Genomic DNA, 22,286 nt, shown 5'->3' on the forward strand with positions numbered 1-22,286 from the left:
GCCTCGGGGGCAGTGTGCGCCCCCCTGCTTGGCCTCCTCACACCTGCCCAAGCCCTGCAGGTACCCGGGCCCACCTCCCTCAGGACCAGGGCACGGAGCCCCAGCTCCTGTGCCTGCCCATGGGTCTGCCCGCTGTGGCCCTGGGAGGAAGACCCCTCCATCTGATGGCGCACAGCCCAAGTGAGGGCAGGCCTGGCACTCATGCATGCCATCCCATCTGCAGGTTGTCTGAGTGCCCTGGGGTCAGCCCCTCCAGGTGACCGAGTCTGCCCTGCCCTTCATCAGCCCAGCCCAGGCTTGGCTGGGTGGGCGGGCATGTGTAAGGCGGTCTCAAGCGGTCCGACACCAGCAGAGCACCCAGGTGGCTCCAGGACAGGCCGGAAGACATCTGTGTGGCTGCTAGCAGGCCCTCCACAGCACCAAAGGGGACCCCAGCTCTGCCTACCGGTGCTCTGCGGGCCACAGCTGACCACAGGGAGCCCTGAGGAGGGCTCCACCTCTGAGCCAAGCAGGGCCAGCGGCCAGGACGGGCCCCCTGGCTGGGGCGGGGAGGCAGCCGGGTTCTGCGGGGCAGGGCCCCCGGGTCACCCTGCCGCTGTGTGCACAGTGCATCAGGGGGTGAGCGGAAGGCAATTCAGCCCGCCTGGCTCACCAGGGTGTCTGGGGCCTTCAAGCAGGGCCACGGGCCACCTTCTCTGCCCAAGGGCCTGCCAGCACAGCACTCGGGCGCCACATCCCGGGGAGGTCCCTGCCCCTGACTTAGAGCCTTCGGCAGCTGGAGGCCAGGCCTGCCGCGGAGGGGACAGGACCCTGCCTCCCCCCAAGGCTGGTCACCGGGTGCTCAGGGGGAGAGGATTCAGTGGTCTCACCAGGCATACTGACTCACCAACCTGCTCTTCAGTCATAAGAAAGCAGAGACATCGGGCAATGTCTAACCATTCCATGGGCTTCCGTGGGGCAGGCGTTCCCAGACTGGGGGTGGGGGCCCTGCCCTCCCCGGGGGACTCAGTGGCCAGGCTCCCACCCAGGGGCCCTGCCAGCTTCCCCAGGCTGCCTGGGAAGGTCTCTAGCCCACCAAGTGTGTCTCTGAGGAGGGCAGGGTCCCCCCTCTTATTCTCCTCAGGTTTTACAGCTTTGTTGAGGTATGCTCACGTACCACACAGTTCACCCTTCGACAGCGTGTACGTCAGTGAGTCTGGGCACCTTTACAGATACAAGCGACCCTCACACAATCCATTCAAGGACATTTTCGTCACTCCACAAGGAAGCCCTGTGCCTTCAGCCATCCCCCCAGCCCCCGCCCGAAGGGGCCGCTAACCCACTCTCTGCCTCTATGGGGCTCCCTGCTCTGGGAACTCCATACAATATGTGATGCAATTAATACATTCTTTGAAACCCCGTGCGTGCGGACAAGGAAAGGTTGTCTCCAGCCACACAGGCCCTGGGGCCACCACCTGGTGCTGGCTGACTCAGATCAGTAGCCAATTCACTAAACCGTTTCATTTCTAATTTAAGATGTTCTAGAGCACGCACTCAGCGCAGGGGCCAGAAGAAAGTGCTCTAGAGACGTGAAGAGAAGAGGTACCTCCGGGAGACGTCAGTAGATGCATGACAGAGGAATGGTGGTGGGGTTCTGCAGTGTCTCTGCTGACCGCCCGCCCCTGTGGGGTGTGGGCCACAGGCACCGCTGCCTGCTCTTCACAGCGAGGAAACCAGGGCCCAGAGTTGTCCATGAAACGGTGGCACCTCCTGAATTGGAATTTGAATCTATGGGGTGCTGAGCAGTTCTATGGTATTTCTAAACTCGAGATTTTTCTACAAAAAAAAAACAAAACTAAGCACATTATTACTTGCCTTATGAGCTGGCAGTTCGGCAGTCCCTTGTCCAGAGGCAGGACGGACCTGGGCTCTGCAGAAGCTGTGCTGGCCAAGCCCATTCATCCTGTGATCAGAGATCACTGCCCCGTTTCCCAGAGAAAGAAGCCGAGACTCAGAGGCGCTAAGCATGTTCCCCGGAGTCAGCCAGCATTAAGGGGCACAAGGCTCTGAAGCCCTGCCCGTTCTCTGTCCCCACCCTCCCCACACCCCAGGCCTGGGCACTCTCCAGGCTGGTGCCCCCAGAAAGGCCAGCCCCAGAGCTGTCACCCCGACGACCCCTTTGCCATCCTCTGCACGCTGGGGTCTCTGAGGCCCTCCACTCCCCTCTGCAGGGCGCAGGAACTCCTATGCTACCAAGGGGGCCTCGGCCAGTCAGACCCCAGACCCCCTCTCAGGCTTCGGGAGGGAGGAGGGAAGGAGCGGGCTTCCTGGAGCTGCGCTGCCTGCTGCCAGGGGGTGGCTCATGGGCCACTGCCGGGGCAGCTCTGGCGCCCTTGGGGGAGCACCGCGGAGACCTCAGCCTTGCCCCATGTGCCCTGCTCTGCGTTCTCTCCCGGATGTGGTGGGAGGCGGGCAGCATGGCAGCCTTAGGCCCCGGAGCCCTGGGAGCAGCTGAGTGGCTACAGCCCACAGGCGCATCCTTCTCAGCCCACCTGCTGCCCTGCACCCCAGCCCACCCACCCCGACCCGGCGCTGAGCGGGGTGCGGGCGGCTAGGAGGAGACGGGGGGGAGGTCTGTCCCTGCCACGCACTGGAGAAACTGCTCATGCGGCCTCCTTCTGGGAGGCTGCTGGCCCCGTTTGGCCTGGAGGTGTGTCCCCTGCAGGGAGAGACCCCCCGTGGGGGTCCAGATCAGGGACACTGGGTCCAAGCAGCGTGGGTTGTAGCCCCTGCCCCACCACTGCCCTTCAGCAGGCTACTTAAACACCCTCCGCCTCAGTCACCCCCCTGGTGAGGTGGGGATGATATACAGATGCTGAGGGCATTCAGTGAAGTGCAGTGCTTCTCGCTGCTGGCACAGAGGCAGCTGCCGTCGAAGTGAATCACAACAGGTGTTTCTGCCCCTCCAGCAGGGCGCTGGCCAGGGCTGCTGCCAGGGTGTGCGCTGACGCTCACAAACAACTGGATTCTAGCACACCCAGCTTCCCGGTTGCCTCTTGCAGAAGGCGCAGGGCTTGTGGGTGGCCTATACCTGTCCCCTGATGCCTGGATGACTGGTCACATCCCTCCAGTAAAGGTTCTGGGTGGACGGATGGGTGACTGTGGTCATGGGCTGAGCAGGCTCCAGGAATCATACTCGGTGGTCCGGCCCAGCACACGGGAATGCTCATTGCGGGTTGGGAAGCCCGCTGCCAGCAACCATGCTGGGAAGACCCCTCCCCGCCACCGGAGAGGCCTACCGGCTTCATCCACAAGCCGAGTCACCCAGGCCTGATGGCCTTCAGCGGGCGGTCAGCCTCAGAGCCTCCAGCCCACCCTCCATCCCCTCCTTCTTCCCATGCAGAAGGCCACAGGGTCCTAGCTTTCCTAGGGACCCTTCTCCTGCCCACGTGCTGACCATGGCTCTTTTCTCCTCCGAGCAGCCGGACTGCCACCTGCACCTCCACCTGCGCTGGGCAGACAACCCCTACGTGTCAGGCACCGTGCACACCAAGGACTCGGCCCCAGGCCTCATCATGGGCGCAGGTAGGCGATGGCAAGAGCACCCCCGCCTGACGGAATCTCCTCTTAAGAGTAAAACTTGGTGGCCCTGGTCCTGGGGCCAGGGTGTGTCCACTGGGAGCAGCGGCACAGCGTCCCCAGGAAGCTGAGCTCTCCTGGCAAACCCTGAGGGCTGAATGTACGGCCCAGAGGGGGCACATGAATGGGAAGATGATGGGCGGATGGGTGGGTGGGTGGATCCCAGTGGGAGGATGGAGAAATGGGTGAATGGGTAGAGGGATAGTTAGGTAGCTAGTTGGAAGGATGGATAACAAAATGATGAATGAATAAACAGGAGGATGGGTGGATGGATGGGAGAATGATTATTATCATTAGTGACACTGGTCCCTGAAGAAGGTTCTAGTTTGTTGGAGATACACGTACAACTAACATGAGAAAAAAATCAAAAGTGTAAGAAGTTGTACACATGTCTGTCTACCTATTAAATCAGACTCCCTTCAGGGAGCGTTAAATGTGTGGTGGTGGAACAATACCTTAAAATAAGGTTTATTTGAGTCAGAAGAAACATTCAAGATCAAGTGTGTGTTTACAAGCACCTTGTGGGCAGTGACTGGCACCTTATTTTCCTTTCATCTTGAGCACTCTGAGCCCCCCCACACCCAGCGCCGGGCCACCCTCTGCCCATCCTCGCCTGGGTGGAGCCCGAGGTGCTGCTGGTAGGCAGGAAGGAACGGCAGCAGTGCTCCCCGTTTCGGCAGGCGTCATGGGCTGGCCCTTTCTTCCCACAGCATCACAGCCACCTGGCAGGTGTAACGGCCCCACTCTGCAGGTGAGGGAGCCGAGGCTGGAGGAGTGGGCACGACGTGCCCTGACCTGCAAAGCGCTAGTCAGGAAGCCTGGAACCCCACCCAGGCCCTTAGGGAGGGGAAGCCCACGGGGTGGGCGCTACCGCCTCGCAGCACCCCCAGAGCCCCGTCCTGGGGGGGGCTACTGCACCCCTGGCAGAGGCGCAGAGCCCGAGGCACCCGGGCCACTCAGCCAGTGTGTGGACATCCAGAGCAAGGCTTTGCACACCCTCCTGGCACACGGGGTAGGTGACAGAGAGAGTGGGGACAGCCGGCGCATGGGGCAGAGCTCTTGGCTTTCTGAACCCAGGACCCCATCCCTCCGTTTGCCCAGCACCACCCGCCACACGGAGGGGGTGGATTTGGGCCCCAGACCCTGGGCAGACACCACAGCTGACCCTTCACCACATGCCAGCAGAGCCCCTGGACTGGGCCAGGGCTCTTAGGGATGAGCAGCTGGCCGTGCTGAGGCGGGAGCGCGCATGTCCAGAATGACCGCCGCAGCCCACGGAGAGGCTGGCGGTCGGCACTGCGGGGCGGGCCCTGGAGAGGCGGGATGGCCAGCAGCGGGTGGACGCCGGAGCGGAGAGGGCTGCAGACAGAGCCCCTGAGCTCCTGGGGTTCCTCTCGTTCCCCTGGCTCCTGGGCCCTGTTCAGGGACAGCCGGGCTGGGCAGGCTCTGCCCACCACTGGGCACCCACCAGTGAAGACTCCACAGCGGCTCTTTGCATGCTGGCCCAGCTGTGTCAGGCACCCCAGTCTTGGGGACCGGGTCTGAAGGGGACGGTGTTTTTAAATTGCCCTGTTCTGATTGGCTGGATCCCTGAATTCTTCCCCAAAATACAAAAGGCACAGTTTTAAATGTTTCCCTGGCTCAAAGGCCTTGGGGACCCACTTGAGCGTCTGGCTGCCTGAGAATGCTCTGAGGGTCCCGAGGGGCTCCTCACTGTGCAGGGGTCGCTGCCGACCTGGGAGGGGGTCCCGCCCCGCCCTCCAGGAGGGGGCAGCCTCCTGCCCTCTGCGCCTCGTCTGGCTGTCCCCACAAGCAGGGTGCCGCGCGGACATCTCATTCCGCTGCCTCTCAATCTGGCCGTGCTCTGCTGCGATGCCTCCAGCTAGGCCGTGTGGGCCGACTGACGTGCTCATTTTTACAGCCTCCGCTCCAGCCCCGAGCCCCGCTGAGGGCGGGCAGGAAGGTGGATTGAGCTGGATCCGGGCCCCACCGCTGCTCACCGGGTCAGCTGGGGCACCCCCTTCTCCCCCCATTCATTCCCAACTTCCATCCGGGGGCAGGAGGGCAGGAGGTCCAAGCCCAGCCCCCGGCAGTGCGCAGCCTCGGGACCTGGGGCATTTCCCTGGACCTTCCGAGTCTTTCCCTCACCTGCAAGAGGGCGAACGCTCCACGGGCTGTGACGGGGTGCAGGTAGAGAGCCCCAAAGCCGGCGTGTTTCCATAGGCCGCCCTTTGAGGAGTGGCTGCACACCCTGCCCCATTCTGGGCCTGTAGCAGGTGCCCATGGGGGGATGCGGCCCTCTCCTTACCTTCTCTTGACCTTTACCTGTTCTGGGCTCATCACACATGGTGAGGCCTGGCCTGCTTCCCGCTGCCTGTCTGCACCCGAGTCCTCAGGTCGCACCACAGAGCGCAGCCAGCCAGCGATTTCCTGACATGAGTCCCTTAGCCAGAAAATCTTGAGGGGGTCTTGTCAGGGGCTGGGAGCAACCAGCCCACTCTGGCAGGAATGTCCTCGGGGCTTCCTGGCAGGAACCGCGCCTTCCCAGCCTCCAGCCCATGCCGTCACCTGCAGGGCAGAGCCCAGGGGTGAGGCCCAGGGGCCTGAGTGGTTGGAGAGCGGGTTTGAGTCCACCGGCCCTCTGGGGGTGACCCAGCCCTCAGCTCGGGAAGTGAGGTGCTCGCTTTGCCTCGCCGGAGGCCGCCTGGGGCCTGATGCACCGCACCGTCCCCGAAGGGTGGGGTGGGGGGATTTTGCGTTGTTACTCGCCCTGGGGTCTCAGCCGCTCTGCTGCCTGGAGGCCAAGGATGGACAGAGGGGATGTCCACATTCAGTGAGCACCCACTGTGTGCCAGGCCCTGTGAACTCAGAGGCCGGGAAGAGGGGCCTGGGAATCGGGGGAGGAGGCCGGAGGAGGCACAGAGCAGGGAAGCCTCTTAGTCGCGTCCCCCTGGGCCTCAGCTTCCCCATCTTTAGAATCAGGGCATTTGCATCCAACCCTCTACGCACCCTTGTTTGTGCGGGCCCTTCCCTCTGACGGCCGGGGGGCCCATTCCACACATTTCCCCATATTTTTCAGGTGGCTGGCAGCCTGGTAGCTTTGGTAGACCAGCAAGGAAAACAGTCGCCTAGAAGGCAGACATTTGCCCAACTGAGGTTAAGACTGCGAATTTGCCGCTCGATTGTGCTGATGCCGCAGGCCCACCGAGCGGCTTCCGTGCCTGATAACGTGCAGCCTGGTGTGTCTGCTGGCATCTGGAGTGACAGGGAGAGAAAGGGACCCCGTCCTGCCTCTGCCCCCACCCCGTCATTACATTCATTCATTCCCTCATTTCATTCATTAGGCACCTTTGCCAGGCAGATGGAAGGATGCCCAGTCCCATCCCTGCCGACCTGTCAGGTGTCTGCCCACCTCCGCGCGTCGCCCAGGCTGTTGGTCTGTCTGGCCGCCCGTTTCATTTCCCCTGGGCCAGCTCGCATTTGTTTTCCAGGGCGAGTCTCAGAGGTTACTTCCTGCCGGAATCTCCTGATGACCCTCCTCTTTGGGTCCATTGGCTTTCCCCTGTCTGTTCTCCCGGGTCCTTGGGCTTCCAGACACCTGGGCGCTGTGTGCAATCGCATGGCACCCTCTTCTTCCCCTGCCAGACTGAGCTCTCTGGGAGCAGGGGCCGTGGCTTATTCAGCTCAGACACCCCACAGCTTAGCACAAGGCTGGGCAGAGAGCAGGCATTCAGCAAATGCTGATCTAAGTGTGGGGGTGGGGAGGCGGGTGGAGCTGATGAAGAAGAGATACACGTGAGGATCAGTGGACGGAGGGACGGACGGATGGACGGATAATGGAAGGACGGATCGTGCGCTGGTGCTGGGTTGGACCTTACAAACGATGACAGGCTTGCAGCCTCTGCCACTCTGCTTAGAACTTACTTTGACCCATCTCTTTGGGGATCATCCATCTCTTCTGAATTTTCCAACGACATCTGAACTTGAGTCTGGAGAAGACACTCCTGAGAGCACCACATGAATAATGCTTCACATAGAGAGTGACACCCGGGCCACCCGGGGCAGGCACCTCTGGGGCTCTGGTCAAGAGCCCAGAATGGCTCTGGGGTCCTCATCACAGGTCCTGGGGGCCTGGATCCCTGGTCCCTGCCCAGACCGCGGGGCACAGGGCAGGCCAGCCAAGTCCAGCTCATACATCTTGTCGCTCCCAGGAGGCCGTGCAGGGCAGTCCAGGTCCAGCTCCAGAGGCCACTGGGACCTCCGTGGAGCGTGTGCCCTTCCAGGCGACCACTGTTCTTTCTGCCGGAACCCATTTGGGCTGTTTCCTCGCCTGTAAGCTAGTGCTGTCTTGGACACTGCGTGGGGGTTCTTCCTGCTCCGGCACAGGAAGCCTGTAGAGCAGCCGTGGAGGCCAGTGGCCCACCTATCCTGGGCGGAGGTGGACCAGGGCCAAGGAGCCTCTGGCTGCCCTTGGCCTGGTGCCAGCTCGCCATCCCCCAGACATCCTCTCGGCAGACACGTGGTGAGCGCCCGCTACATGCCCACCCTGCCTCTTGCTGGGCTGCCCCGCACTGCCCGCACCCAGCCCCGGGGGGCCACCTCCAGTGCCAGCCCAGCCACGTCTGCCCCAGATTGAAGCCCTCGGGTGCTGCCGGCCCCCACGCCGGCCCCCCTAGCCTGTGTCCTCTCTAGCTGGTCCCTGACCACCACCCCACACTTCTCATTCTTGAGCCATCCTTGTTGCCTGTGGGCCCCTGAAGTCGGTGCCCAAGCTCTGCCTGCGCCTGGGCCTGGCCAGCGCCGCCTGAGGCCGGCTTTCCTGAGCATGCTTAACCCTTCTCACACAGACTAGGACCCTGGGCCCAAGCTCAGCGGTACAGTAGGCCCGTCGTTCTAAGAGGAAGGCGGACGGGGCCTGCGGACGGGGCCGGTGGTGGGAGATGTGGGCCCGGGTCACACGCCACCGCATTTGGGTATTCGTCTGGGCTCAGACCCTATGAGGCGGGAGGCTCGCTGACCTTAAGAACGACCCTGCCCTTTGCTTCTGGACCAGGCAACCTGGGCTCCCAGCTGGTGGAATACAAAGAAGAAATGTACATCACCTCAGACTGCGGGCACACCTGGCGGCAGGTAAGGCGGTGGGGCCTCTCCCGGTTCCGTCCTCCTCCCTCGGGCTCTGAGACACAGCTCTTGGCCTTGCAGCCAGCCGGAGGGGCTGGACAGAGCCCCAGCTGGCAGGCCTCCGTCTGCCGTGTGGCAGCACGTCCAGGCTGCGCCGGCCCAGACCACGCGGCCGTTCTCTCGACGGCGTTGCTGGAGAACCGGGCTGACACCCATCCACAGGTGTCAGGCGTGTTACCATGAAGGCCTAACACAGGGTAGATGCCGAGGGTGGAGCCTGGAGGTGCTGTCCCGGCAGGAAGCCGCCTGAGGACTCAGAGGCCCGGGCGGGGGGCACAGAGGCCAGGAAGCGGGGGACTGTGGATGACCCCAAGCAGCAGCTGCAGGGTGGACAGCAGAGACATGGGGGAGAAGGAGGATACGGAGGGAAGGGCAGGTTTGGGGGCCACAGTGGGTGCGGAGCAGGACGCCTAGGAGACATGCAGGGGTGATGATTTGGGGTAGCGGTGCGGCCTGAGAAGAGAATGGAGAGGGCAGTCGTGCAGGAAATCTGGGGCCTGCCGGGGCCCCGCGGGCTCTGCTGTGCTCTGGGCGGCCCTGCGCCCCACTGACATCTCAGGCCGGAGGGCGGTGCTGCTGGCCGGTGACACTGGGAGCCGAGTGGCCGAGCGGGAAGGCCACCGGCCCAGCACCCCCTGGGTGGTCACAGCAGCTCGGAGCTGCACCGAGGCCCCACCCCGGGAGAGGGTCCGGCCCTCCGCACGTGCTGTTTCGTGCCGGCAGAAACCCGCCTGTCTGATCTGCCCGCTTCAGGAGGGACAGTTCCTGCTGTGAACACTTGGGAAGGGGCACCGGGCTTTCGTGTGCGTCTCGCCTCCCAGAGGCTCTGCCTGTAGGCCATGTTTTACACCCCCGTGTGCCCCACTTACGGCCCCTCCCCAGGTAACACTCAGCAAAAACATGTTAATCCCCAAAGGGCCAAGATCACCTACAGCCTTGGTTTAAGGCCCTGACATTTTTTAATAATAAGCAAGAAACAAGGAAGTTTGAAAAGGGCAAAAGAGATTTATTGTGTTATAATATTTCTATTTCAGTGAAAATGTCTAAACTTTCTTAAAGGTCACCACCTGTCCATTCATTGGACAAATGCCCCAATTAGATTCAGCAGGTCAGGGCGAGACAGGTGTCCTAGTTTTATAGAAACCGACTTCACAGCACTCACAGTGGCCACTTCCATCAGGCCTGGGAATGTCGGGATTCACTGGGGGAGGGTCTGTCCGGATACGGAGCTGGGGGCCTGGCCTGGGGGGCACTTGCTCCCTTCCCACATGACGGTGGGGGTGAGCAATGTGGGGGGAAGGCTCCCAAGCCTCGGGGAGGAGGGTGCCCTGTGCGTGTCAGGGGAGGGAGGGAGTTGGGAGTTTCCTGAGGGGAAAGGTGTGGAGGAGGACAGGGGGGGACAGAGGCGGAGCCGGGGCCCTGGGAGCCCTGGCCAGGCTTCCGGAGGAACTGGCGGGAAGTGAGTGAGTCCCAGATGACAGCATGTTTGCTGCTTAGTGGACAGAACCTTTCAACATGAGGTCCCTAAGATGACCAAAGAAAACCCCAAAACAATAGCCAGAAAACACTCCAGGAGCCCCCTGAGGAGCTCGGGGTGCAGGGAAGGCAGGAAAAGGGAGAGAAGGGGCTGGGGGCCGCCTGCTGCCTCCGCCCAGCTGCCTGGGGGCTGATCAAGGCACAGAAACCGTAGCAATGGACGTTCAGAGACCCTGCACACCCGCTGGTGGGGGTGAACACCTCGGGACCCCTTTTCTGGAGTCCCAAGACAGGGGAGTGAAGTCGCTCTGTGGGGTCCCCTGGGAATGCCCCCCCCCACCATCCTTAAGGGAGGAGCGCCCAGGGCTGGCTGTCTCCGGAGCAAGCAGGCGCTGAGAGGCTCTCTGTTCAGCAGCCCTGACCTCCCCCGCAGACAAAGAGGACTAGGCCCCCGGGGGAGCTGGGAGTGGGGGCTCCCCCAGCAGGCAGAGGCCTCTGCTCGTCCAAAGGTAGCCTGCAGTGGAGACAGGCGTGCCTCCCGCACAGCATGGCAGGACCCAGGACTCTGCCTGGCAGCTCAGTGGGCCCGGCACGGAGCCCGGCTTCTCCCTGAATACTCCCTGGCACAGGGAGCTTGCCACCTCCTGGAGGGCAGACTCGTTTTCCTCTAACGGGCCCCGGCCCCTCTGGTCTGTCCCTGCCGGCACCCCGCCCCTGCCGAGCAAGCTGCTGGAAGGGAAACGTGCTCAGGCCTCCGCGGTCAGCCCCCCACCCCGAGTCTCACCGGCATCTGCAGGCGCAAGTCCCCCCACCAGCTGACGCCCAGCCCGCAACCCGGGCCTCGGTCTGCCCCTGCAGCGCCTGCTCCTTGGAGACGCTGCGCCCTTTCATCTCTGGCCTCCACACCTGCCAGCTGCCCGCCTGCGATGCCCTCAGGCCTCCGGGATCAGCCCCGGGCCATTTGCCCTGTGGTCCCCTTCCTGGGATGCCTACTGACCCGGGGCAGGAGTTTAATTGACCGCGACATCATTCATCCCCAGAACACTGGCTGGGACCCCTTTGCCGTGGCAGAACCCGGGTGGACGATCTGGTGAGGTCCCTGTGTCCCCCGACAACTAGGGGCCTCTCTCTGCCAGCGGCAGGACAGTTGCTGCGGGGCGTCTGCCTCCTGGGGCGTCTCGCCGGGGCTGTGAATCCCTGGGGCCCAGACTCCCATCTCTACCCCCGGATCCCAGCGCCCATACGGAGGGGACCCAGAGCACTGGGTCTGCTGGCTGGATGAACCGTGGGGGGGGACAGTCACGGCAAGTCCTTCCCACAATACCCTGGAATCTTCAGGCCTCGCTCCCTGGGCCAGGAGACTACCTCTGTTAATGAGCCTCAGGCAGCATACTTACCTCCTGCGCCTCTCCGAGGATGGAGGACACCAGGCACGCCTCTGGCCTCTGCAGACAGAGCTGTGGGTACAGGGGCGGTGGGTACCTGGGGAGCGCTCAGGCCCTGAGCCCCGACCCCAGCCTGCGACCTCATCCCTCCCGGGACACAGCCCCGCCTGCTGAGCACCACCTGCTCGTGGGGACGGGAGGCCCGCACACTCGGAGCCGTGGCAGAAGGGGAGGAGGGCTGGGTCAGACCTGGCGTCCACCCCAGCTCTGTGGGTCACCAGCTGTGGGGCCTTGGGCAAGTCACTGGGAGTTTCTGAACTTCTGGCCTGTTTTTGAAAAATGGGAAAAATAACCCCTGAGCATGGCTGACATGTGTGCACAAGACCATGTGTGCACGGCAGAGGCCACCATACTGCCACCGGACCCCATGCCCTTCTCCCCCCACCTGCAGAAATGTTCACAGGCACTCAGGCCCCTTTCTGCTTTCCTTGGAAAAGCTGGCCTACATTTCATCAGGGCACTTCGAGCCGGCCGCCTCCTGGCCCACCTGGCCTGTGGGAGGGTCCTGGGGCCCCCGATGGGCAGCACCTGTCAACCGCAAGGAAGGGCTCAACTGTGCCTGTCAGTTCTCTTTCTCTGGTCATTTTGCCTGACCTGGGAGCCTCCCACTCTCGACACTGAGGGAGGGAGGGAGGGAGGGAGGGAGGGTTTTGTGAGTCATCTGCTAACTTCCACCATTTGTAATGAGGGCTGCCTCTATTCAAGCCAGAAGTGTTTCCTAGAGAATTCCTATGAGCAGTGGGAAACTCGAGCAAGAGAAGGAGGAAGTGTCTGGGGAGAGCTCTGCAGGCCAAGAAACAGCATGTGCAAAGGGCCTGAGGCATTCAGGGAAAGGAGCGAGGGTATATGGGGAGTAGTGAAAGGCGGGCGATCCCCAAAGACCGTGGAAGGGTTTGGATGTGATTCTAACAGTCATGGGGTGGGTGGGTGGGGGGACATTGGAAGGTTCTGGTGGTGAGAGGACATGGGGTGATGGGATGGGATGTCAGGGCTGAGGGCTTGGCCTAAAGGCACCCACCCAGCTCTGTGGAGTCTTACATACCTGAGCTTTGGGGTCAGCTCTGCGTCCTCCCCACACGCTCCTGAAAAGTCCCAGATTCAAGCAAAGAAAGACTCAGGCAGGAGCAGGGAGTTGGTTTAATAGTCTCCCGGTTCCCACTTGCTCATTGTCTGAGAACTGCCCCTGGGGTCCGGCAGCTTCTGGGTCTCTGCCAGGGCGAGGGCAGGTGCACATATCTGCCCACATCTGTGTGGAGGGAGCCAGCTGTGCCCACTGATTCAGCCTCGCTCAACACTGGGTGTGCCCTCCCTGCCCAGGAGAGACACCTGGCTGCAGGGCCTGGCCAGGCCCCCTGCAAAGGTCCTGCAGAGACTGGGTGGCTGACCCAGAGGAGGGCGCCACCCTGGCGAGGGGCTGGCGGGGTGGGGCCCTGAGCTGGTGGGGTCCCGGCTCAGAGTCAGGGGTGGGCCCCTTCTGGGGAGGGGGTGCAGTGAGGACGACATGGGGCGGGTATCGGTGCTCCTCTCTGGGCAGGGTGGAGACACACGCTCGGCATCTAGACACTGTGCTCACAGGTGATCTGTGCAGGTGCCTGTGCCCTGGCAAGACGGGAGTCACCCCGGCCATGCCACCTGCCAGCTGTGAGGCCTTGGCCTGCACCCACTGGCCCAGGCCGCAGCTCCCCCTTCAGTGTGGTAGGACCGCACCCCAGGGCTGAGGCAGACAAGTGAGCCCACCAGGGCCATTTTCTCCTGTGTGGGCCCTGTCCAGGCCCCTCGACCTTTTGTCCCCTGAGGACATGGCAGTGATTCAGTCATTCATTCACCATTCACTTGTCATTCATTCACCCCACACACCCACTGAGCCGTGTTGGGCCACGGAGGGGACCCAGAGGCAGGCCTGACCTTTGAGGAGCTCCCTGGCAAGGGGAAACCATTAGTGTAGTAAGTGCTGGGATGGGGCTCCAGAGGCACTCCCAACCTAGCCTGGCATCAGGGAGGGCTTCCTGGAGGAGGAAGCAGTTGCTCTCAGTCTTAATGTCAGGTAACGGTTTGCTTCTACTAATGATGCTTATCCTAAATGCTTTTCTAAATTCCAGTCTTTCTCATCTGCATGTTGTGGCCTTCTGGGTTGTTGAGGGTTTCCTGTAGAAGGGACCTTCTGTGGTGTTTGTTTGCAATTTTCTCTCTTGGTCAGTGATCTAGAAATTGCCATCAGCCGTCATTTCACACAGACTGAGTCTGACTGGTGTGGGGGAAATGCAGATGGCCTGAGGGACGTGGGGGGGCCCTCAGACCAGCCCTGCCTCAGGGAGCTGGCCGCTGCTGTGCCCCCGGCCTGCGGGTTGAGAGTTCTGTCCATGGCGAGTGACCCCCAGCCCTGAATGACGTCCGGCCCTTCTCAGGGTCCTGCCCTCAGAGCACCGTCCATTCTCATCTGCAGGTGTTCGAGGAGGAACACCACATCCTCTACTTGGACCACGGTGGTGTGATCGTGGCCATCAAGGACACCTCCATCCCCTTGAAGATCCTCAAGTGAGGTCACTGGGGCCCAGCATGGGGGTGCCGGTGGGCGGACTCTTCTGCCTGGGAACCCTTCAGAATACTCCCAGTTTCCCTGTGGGGCCCAGGACAGCGGCACTAAGCCCACCAGCTGGGGTACCAGCAAGTTCTGCAAAGGTGCCCCCTGCCTCAGCAGCTGCCTGGGCACTGGGACATGTAGAACAGGGAATGACAACACAGCATGGTAGGGTCAGCCAGAGGGAGGCCTGGGGCCGTGCAGCCCAGAGAAAGCCCCTACCCCAGCCAGGGCAAGCTGGGAGGGCTTCCCAGAGGAGGTGACATTTAAGCATCACCAGAACTTAGTTAAGTGGAGGAGGTAGGGCCAGACAACGAGGCAGGCAGGACGTGTCCAGGTGAGAGGGGTTTGGCATCCACTTCAGACATCTGAAGGGCCGTTATGGTGGAATAAGCGGGTCTGAATTCTGGACTCAGAAGGCAGAGCTGGGAGGGCTGCTAGGAAACCAGTATCTCTTTAGTCTGAAAAAGAGCTTTCTCACTGATTTGCTGCCTTAAGAGGCAGTAAGCTCCTGTCACTGGCCCGGCAACCCCAGGCTGGGCTCAGACATTGTGTGGGGCTGACCAGGATTTTTCCAAAGCCTGGATAACTGCAGTGCAGGAGGTACACACCGGCTCCGTGGTACCCAGACAACACAGCCAGGACGCGTTGGCTGTTGTTTGCTAAGCAGGTGCAGACCCCCCAGGTGCTGGCAGGTGGCCACTGCAGCCTCCCCAGAAGAGAGACTAGGGGTCCAATTGCGGCCCAGACACTGGGCAGCCCCAGGGCCAGCTGCCCGTTCTCCCAGCCGCACCAGAGCAGTGCTGGTCCCTGGGTTCGGGCGGGGCCATGTCCAGCAGGGCAGCTTGGCCTGGACATGGGGGTGCTCCTGCCTGCCCTGAGGGGTGACACCCTTCTGTTGGCAGGTTCAGCGTGGACGAGGGCGTCACCTGGAGCACGCACAACTTCACCAGCACCTCCGTGTTCGTGGACGGGCTGCTGAGTGAGCCAGGGGATGAGACGCTGGTCATGACGTGAGTGCCTGCAGGAGGTGGGCGGGCAGGTTGCCACTGGCCCCAGGCGGGCAGTGGCAGAGGACCACTTAGGGCCTTGCTGCTCTACGGCAGGCTCAGCACGGAGCCCAGCCCCACCCCGCCTGCTCCCGCTCACCTCCACCGCCACACCCGCCTCTTTGTCTCCTACTGTCCACTGTTTCCTCCCACCTCTAGCCGCTGGGAGGTGGCCGCTCCGTCCCTGTTCAGGGACATCCATCACCTGCCAGGATCACCCGGCTGGCCGGCGAGGGGTGGGACCAGAGTAGGGGCAGGCTCTGGACCGCTGCCCCATTCTGCCTCCTGACTTTCATTACTATTATTAGCTGGGGGCACCTGCAGAGGACTCACAGGCACATTGCAGTGAGGACCCGAGTCCCAGACAGACCAGGGCAGGGCAGAGCCAGGCTGTGAGCCCGGCCCAGGTCAGTCTGGGGTCCGAGGCCGTAGCCCGAGCCCTGGGTCCATTTTTCTGACACTGGCAGCATGTGCCAAGCCCTAGCTTGGACCAAAAGCTGCACAAGCACCATGACGGGGGCAAAGGGGCGCCGGGCATCCCTGCTCAGAGCGGCTCATGGCCAGGGAGCAGACTGGGAAGGCGGGGACTCAAAACTGCTCCCAGCCTCCCAGCAGGGTGAGGGGCCACGCACGCAGGCCTCCGTCCCCGGGCCATCCCAGCCCCTAGGGACTTACTTGTCTGGGCAGAGCTGACTCACAGGCCTGAGACTCTACCAACGCTGCATGCGTCCAGCTGTACTTGGCAGAGCAGAGTGGGGCCCCATGTACCCTCCTTGCCTTTTATCAATGACACCTGTACTGGGGAGAACAGTGTCCCCCAAAATTCACGTCCACCCAGAGCCTGTGGGAGTGACCTAATTTGGGAATACGGTCTCTGCTGACGTGATTAGCTGATAAGATGAGGTCACGCTGGAGCAGGGCGGCCCTCAGCCCGATGACTGGGGGCGTCGAGAAGAGGAGAGACACAGGGGGGCACACAGAGAATGTCATGTGCGGCAGACGCAAAGACTGGGCTGATGCAGCCCCACGCCGGGGGCACCCGGAGCCCCCCGTGGCTGGAGGAGGCGGGATGCGGCCTCCCCTGGAGCCTCGGGGTGAGCCCGGCCCTGGGACCACCTGAATCTCACCGTTCTGGCCTCCAGACCGAGGAAATGAGTGTCTGTTGCTTGGAGCCCCTAGTGTGGGGGACGTCACTAACAGCCGCCCCAGGAGGCTCCTGCAACGCCCCACAACTCCTCTCTCTGTGACCTCTCAGCTCTGGGCCATGGGGGACACCTGCCCTCTGGACCCCAGTGTCCTTCTCCCCTGCGGATTGGGTGGCGGCTCTGTGAGGTCCTGACCAAGTCCACCTGGCCCCACACCACAGGGGAGGCCATGCAGGCCAGCACTCTCGGTCATCTCAGCGTGGCCTGCAACATGCTGCCCATCTGGGCATCCAGGGCCCCCAGCGCAGGCGGTCCGGTGGGCTCACATGTCAGATCCAGACAGATGGCAACACCCTCTCTTGCCGATGAAAGATGCTGGCCTGACGGAGCAAGTCTGTGGGTGGGGTGAAGGCGCTCCGGGCGTCCCGTGGGGCCTTCGGGGTCTCGGAGCAGCTCGTCTTTGCCCCGAGACTGGACCGATGAGACGCAGGCGACGCGCCAGCTGCAGGACGGGCAGCGCTTTCCCCCGTGAGGATCTGGGCTGTCCGCCTGCTCTGGCTTGGCCCCTTCCGGAGCGTACAGCCCGGCTCTGTGCATGGCCCATGGAGGTCCTTGCGCCGCAGCCTGGCCCGGAACGGCCGTGCGCTGCAGCAGGCATTGCCTGGCTAATTAACCAACCGCACTCCCGCGTCTGCCCTTGCGGCTCATGATGGGCTCACTGGACCTCCATGCCACAGCCCCCCGCTGTCCTCTGGGTGGTGAAAGCCCCAGAGAGGCCCGCCGGGACAAGCCCCAGCCTTAGGCCTAAGCTGGAAACCCCCCCAGCCGCCCAGCCAGGCAGTGCCGCACCCCCTTCCCTCCGCTGCCCAGGACCTGCCTCTGCACCGGGCAGGGCTCACAGCCGGAGCTTCTGCAGGTCCGAGGCAGCCCCCAAGCCTCCCACTGCTTGGGGTTGGGGCTGGGGGCACAGCCTGGAAGATCTGCCACTGCTGGCCACTGTCACTTGTGTGCCCAGCACCTGGGCTGCAGGGAACAATGGACGGAACGGGGCAAAAGGACCCGGAGACGGAGCACGGATGCCCTTCTCGGGACAAGTGAGACAAGGGGATCATCAGCATCGGAGCTCCTGACAGACTTGACTTCAACTTGAGAGATGCCCTCCCTTCAGCCCCGCGGCAGCCCGGTGCCCTCTGCACATCCTTACTAATTGTCCTGAGCACCTGATGTACGCTATGGGTCCATTTTTATAGCCTATCTCATTTTGTTCTCATAAGAAACTCCCATAGGAGGATTTATCGATGACTTTTAGCAATGCTAAAATCTCAGAAATCCTCCACCCAGGGAGAGGTGGGCCCCACTCACGTCAGCTCTGCATGGTTCCTGAGAGCCAGTGATGGGAGGCTGTCCTAGGAAGACCGGTTGAGGGTCACGGCCCCTGATGCCTGCTCTGCCCTGGCCTTGGGCCCCGGGCCACCCCTCCTTCCACTGCCTTGGTCTGGACAGGGGGCAGCAGCTCCTCTGAGGACCACCGGAGGCTGCACTGGGCATGTGTGGGAGGGCGAGGGCACGGAGGCTCCAGACAGGGTGCCACGTAGGGCTGTACCCGTCTGGGGTGAGGCAGCAGCAGCTTTCTGGGGCCGGAGTCCAGGAGCAGAAGGGAAGAGCGAGCCTCCAGGCAGCGTGTCCGCCCCTGCGGGCTGGCGGAGGTCCAGCGCCCTCTGCGTCACGGCGGGAACTGCGCTGCCGGCCGCTGAGCCCGTCGTCCTCGTGTCCCCACAGCAGGGCAGTGTTCATCTGCCACCAGCAGACAGGGCATTCCCTCCCCGGATGTTTCTGTAAGTTTGCTAATGGCAGGATTCACAGCCAGGGGCTGCAGCCCTTGAGCTTTTTGAGAAGCCCCAGAATGATGCCCACAGGCCCGTTTCACAGCACCAGGCCTACAGACACATGCCAGACTCCAGCGGACACGGAGGCAGTTCCAACCTCCAAAGAGGGAACGTGCCGGCGGGGCAGAGTGAGGAGCCCACCCCTGGGCTGGCGGAGCGTCCCCACTCTGGCCTGCGTCCTCTCGGCCCCTCCTTCCCCCCGTCCCTCTCTCCCCTTTTCTCTCCCTTTTGGCACAGTGTGAGCGTTTTCCCCCATGGTTTCCTTATCCAAATATGCCCAAAGCTCACGCCCAAGCCGGCCACAGTCGCCCTTCGGGACGTTGCCCTCAGCCCGGCTCGCCTTTGCCCACCGCCCCGGCCTCCCCCGGGCAGCCTCAGTGGGGGGAGGCCCCTGGCCCTGGGCCTCCCCAGGGTGGGGAGTGGGCCATTAGAGGGTGGTGGGTTCCTCACTCGGCCTGCACAGCCTCGCCTGACTTTCCTTATTGACTATGAAGTAAGAAACAGGCTGCCTTTGGCATCTCTTTCCTAAAACTCAGAATTGAATGCCAGATAACAGATATTTCTGGAAGTATCAGCTGAGGTTTCAGGTTTCATAAAAGGCAGGACTTCAGAGACGCGGCGGGGATTGATCAGACAAACCAAGCCAGCTTCTTGGCGGAGGCTGGGAGCAGGGGAGACGCGGTGGGGTGGGCTCTGCAGCGGCCAGGAGGCTGTGAGGCTGTCACGCTGGGGCCAGTGCTGAGGGGCATCACAGCTGCGGGGTCACCGGCCCGGGCACCAGTTCCAGCTCCTCCGGGAGGCTGGCCTCAGCCGCGCCAGCCTGGTGGGTCCCTGGCCTCAGTCTCTGCTGCCTCATCCGTAAAATGGGAATGATCATCATATGTTCCTCACAGAGTCTGGTAAGGACAGGATAAAACGTCGGGCACAGGGTCCAGCACGCAGTAGGTGCCCCACACGGGGCAGGCTGTCGTCACTTTCATAATGATGTGGTTTTTAGAGAGCCACGGACTGCTGCTGCAGGGGCCTGGCCGTTTCCCCTGAAGAGCACCCTGTTGAACAGCCAACCCAACAGGCTTTGCTGGGGAAGGAAGTCAGTGCGGCAAAGAAGACCCCTCGCCTGTCGATACTTCCTGGCAGGAGTGCCGTCGTCGGGACACAGCGCGTCAGATCCCAGCGGGCACGCAGGGCACCTCCACGGCCATGGTCCCCGCCACCCGCACCTCCCAGGCCTCCCGCACCTGTTAGAAGCAGTGTCTCAGGAGCAGCTGGGTGAGGCCACGTAGAAATGGGCATGGACACGTGCCCCTGGCCAGGGCTCCATCTCTACTGCTCGCTCCTGGGAGAGTGGCAAGGGCTCTTGACCACCAGGAGGGAAGAGCTGGGTGGGCCTGTTGACCACGGAACCTGCACAGCCCGGCTGGAAGGACCAGAGAGGCACCTCCGGACACCAGGGCCATCAGTGGACAGAGAGGAAGGCGAATACAAGGATGTGGAGAGCCATCGGCCAGCTGCAGCCCCTCACTGTGGTGGGAGCGCAAGGGGACCAGCCACAGGGCAGGCTCAGGGGCTGCGAGGTACAGAGGAGGCACTTGCCAGCCTGCAGGGGCTGGGGATTTATCTGTGAAATGAAGAACAGCATCTACTTGGTGGACCTGCTTTGGGGAGCAGCGGTAATGTGTGTGCCTGTGTGCATAAGTGTGTGTGAAGCCCCCGCCGTGTGCCAGCACCCTGCACAATCCATCATCCGTCCTGAAAGGCCAGTGTTACTGCCCCCACTGTGAAGCCAAGGAACAACGTACCGAGAGGGGACGCTACGTCTGCCCAAGGCCACAGACAGAGGGAATCGGTACCATCCTCTGCCTGGCTCAGAGCTGCCCCCTATCAGCCTTGGGCATCCAGCATCAGTTATCATGTTCCCAAGAAAACACTCCAAGACCCTCCTCAGCTGCCAGCCTAGACAGGTTTGCATCTGTTTAGACCATCAATCCACCCCCTCAAGTATCCAGTACCTGCCAGCGTGTGTGGCAGGGGACCAAGACCACGTCAGGGTGCATCACCTCCCCCACCCAAAGGCCTGACCTCTGGTAATATGTCCTGAGTGCTACAGGCTGGACTGGAGTATAGGCGGGACCCCCTCTTCTATGATGGTCTTTGGAGCCCAAGTGTGAGGCACCAGGAGGCAGCCCCTTAAGTAGGAAGAGATCTGGGCACCTGTAGGCCCTCAGCAAATGACTGCTGAATGCTGAGGGAGAAGAAATGGCGCAAACCAGCTGTGTGACCTTGGGCGATTACTCGCCCTCTCTGCGACCGGTTTTCCTTCCTGTAAAATGGAGGTGGCCTCATCTCCCTGGGCTGTGGTGAGGATCAGGCCAGGCGGCATACACGGAGCCTTTCGCTCGCTGCGGGTGCTCCGTAAATGGCCGGCCTTCACGGAGCCCGCGAGGCGCCCCATTCCCCTGCCCCCACCACCCGCCAGGGCTGGGACCGCGGGGCAAGCGTGAGGCTGCGGTCCCTCCCGTCGCGCCGCTCAGGGTGATGCGATGGCGTCACTTCTCCTTGGGCTGCTGCTTGTGCCTGGGAGTAGGCGGCCCGCGGCCCGGCTCCGCAGCGCTGTCCCCGAGGCCCAGGCCCGGGAGGGCCAGGCCGGCCGAGGCTGGGGGGCGGGGGGAGAGGCCGGCAGCGCCTGCCGCAGCTGCCTGACCACACGTCGGCCTGCAGGCTGGAAGCAAGGGCCGTCCTGCCCGTAACACCCCGGTCCTCGCCCACCACGGGGTCTGCACGGGACGGCCCCCACCAAGGCAGCCCACGGGCCGCGGGTCACGGAAGCTGCGGGAACACGGAGGCCGACGCTCGTGGTTCTAGGCCCCGGGCAGCCCGGACAGGGCAGGAGCCGTACTGCTGCCCGCTGCGCGGGGGCACCGAGGGCCGCCCCACGCGGCGGGCCGAGCTAAGGGGGCCGCCCGCCTCTTCCCTCCTCCTCCCAGTGTCTTCGGCCACATCAGCTTCCGCTCCGACTGGGAGCTGGTCAAGGTGGATTTCCGGCCCTCCTTCTCCAGGCCGTGCGGTGAAGAGGACTACGGCTCCTGGGACCTCACCGACCTGCAGGTGGCCGGGCCCAGCCGCGTGGGTGGGTGGGCCCTCTCCTGCGCACGTCCCCCTCCAGCGAGGCCACAGGCACTGTCCTCCGAGAGGCCTTCCCAGAGCCCCGACGGCTTTGGATGTCCGTCCTGCGCCCCCTCGGTGCCTGGGCTGCCTGGGGCAGGGGTCTCCGGCGCACGCAGGGGACGCAGGCCCACAGGCGCCGGCCCTGTTCTGACTGTTAGCTGAGGACCTACTGCGCTGGAGGCCAAGACTCCCCCGAGCGCCTGCCAGGGGCCCTGGTTCCCAGCAGGCCTGTGACCCATCCGTCCGGAGGGACCTCGTGCCCAGTGGGTGCCCACTGGGTGCTGTGGGCTGGGATGGCCCGGTGCTGCCCCTTCCCTCTGGGCCTCGGCTTCCCCACCCACGGAGGGCACACCCGCTCCGCCCCCGCGTTTCCCGGGATGGGCACGACTGCAGCGCAGGCGGTGCGGAGGGGCCCGCGCCTCTCGGGCCAGCCCCGCCGCGGCTTCCCCGCAGGGCGAGCGCTGCCTCATGGGCCAGCAAAGGAGCTTCCGGAGGAGAAGACCGGCGGCCTGGTGCGTGAAGGGCCGGAGCTTCACGGCGGCGCGCTCGGCCCGGGTGTGCAGGTGCCACGATGCGGACTTCGTCTGGTGAGGCTGCGCCCCTCTGTCCTCCGTGGGGGCCCGGCCGGGGAGGTGGGGGCGCAGAGGCCGCCCCGCCTGGTGCAGCCTGGCCCCAGCACCGCGCTCCTCACTCTGCCTTATCTGGGCACTAGAACTGAGTCCCAGGTCCAGCCCTCACCCCAG

General features: G+C 63.1%; 1 protein-coding gene across 1 annotated transcript in view; it reads left to right on the plus strand.

Annotated features, from left to right (window-relative positions):
* The window catches only part of SORCS2 (sortilin related VPS10 domain containing receptor 2), a 446,479-nt gene that overhangs the window by 401,431 nt on the left and 22,762 nt on the right, over positions 1-22,286 (plus strand). The window contains exons 11-16 of the mRNA XM_057501991.1: positions 3,462-3,564; positions 8,672-8,748; positions 14,164-14,255; positions 15,204-15,311; positions 21,363-21,483; positions 21,997-22,130. Coding sequence (XP_057357974.1) covers positions 3,462-3,564; positions 8,672-8,748; positions 14,164-14,255; positions 15,204-15,311; positions 21,363-21,483; positions 21,997-22,130 — 635 coding nt within the window. The remainder of the gene's footprint in view (positions 1-3,461; positions 3,565-8,671; positions 8,749-14,163; positions 14,256-15,203; positions 15,312-21,362; positions 21,484-21,996; positions 22,131-22,286) is intronic.

Source organism: Manis pentadactyla, chromosome 5, assembly GCF_030020395.1.
Source record: "Manis pentadactyla isolate mManPen7 chromosome 5, mManPen7.hap1, whole genome shotgun sequence".
Taxonomy (NCBI): domain Eukaryota; kingdom Metazoa; phylum Chordata; class Mammalia; order Pholidota; family Manidae; genus Manis; species Manis pentadactyla.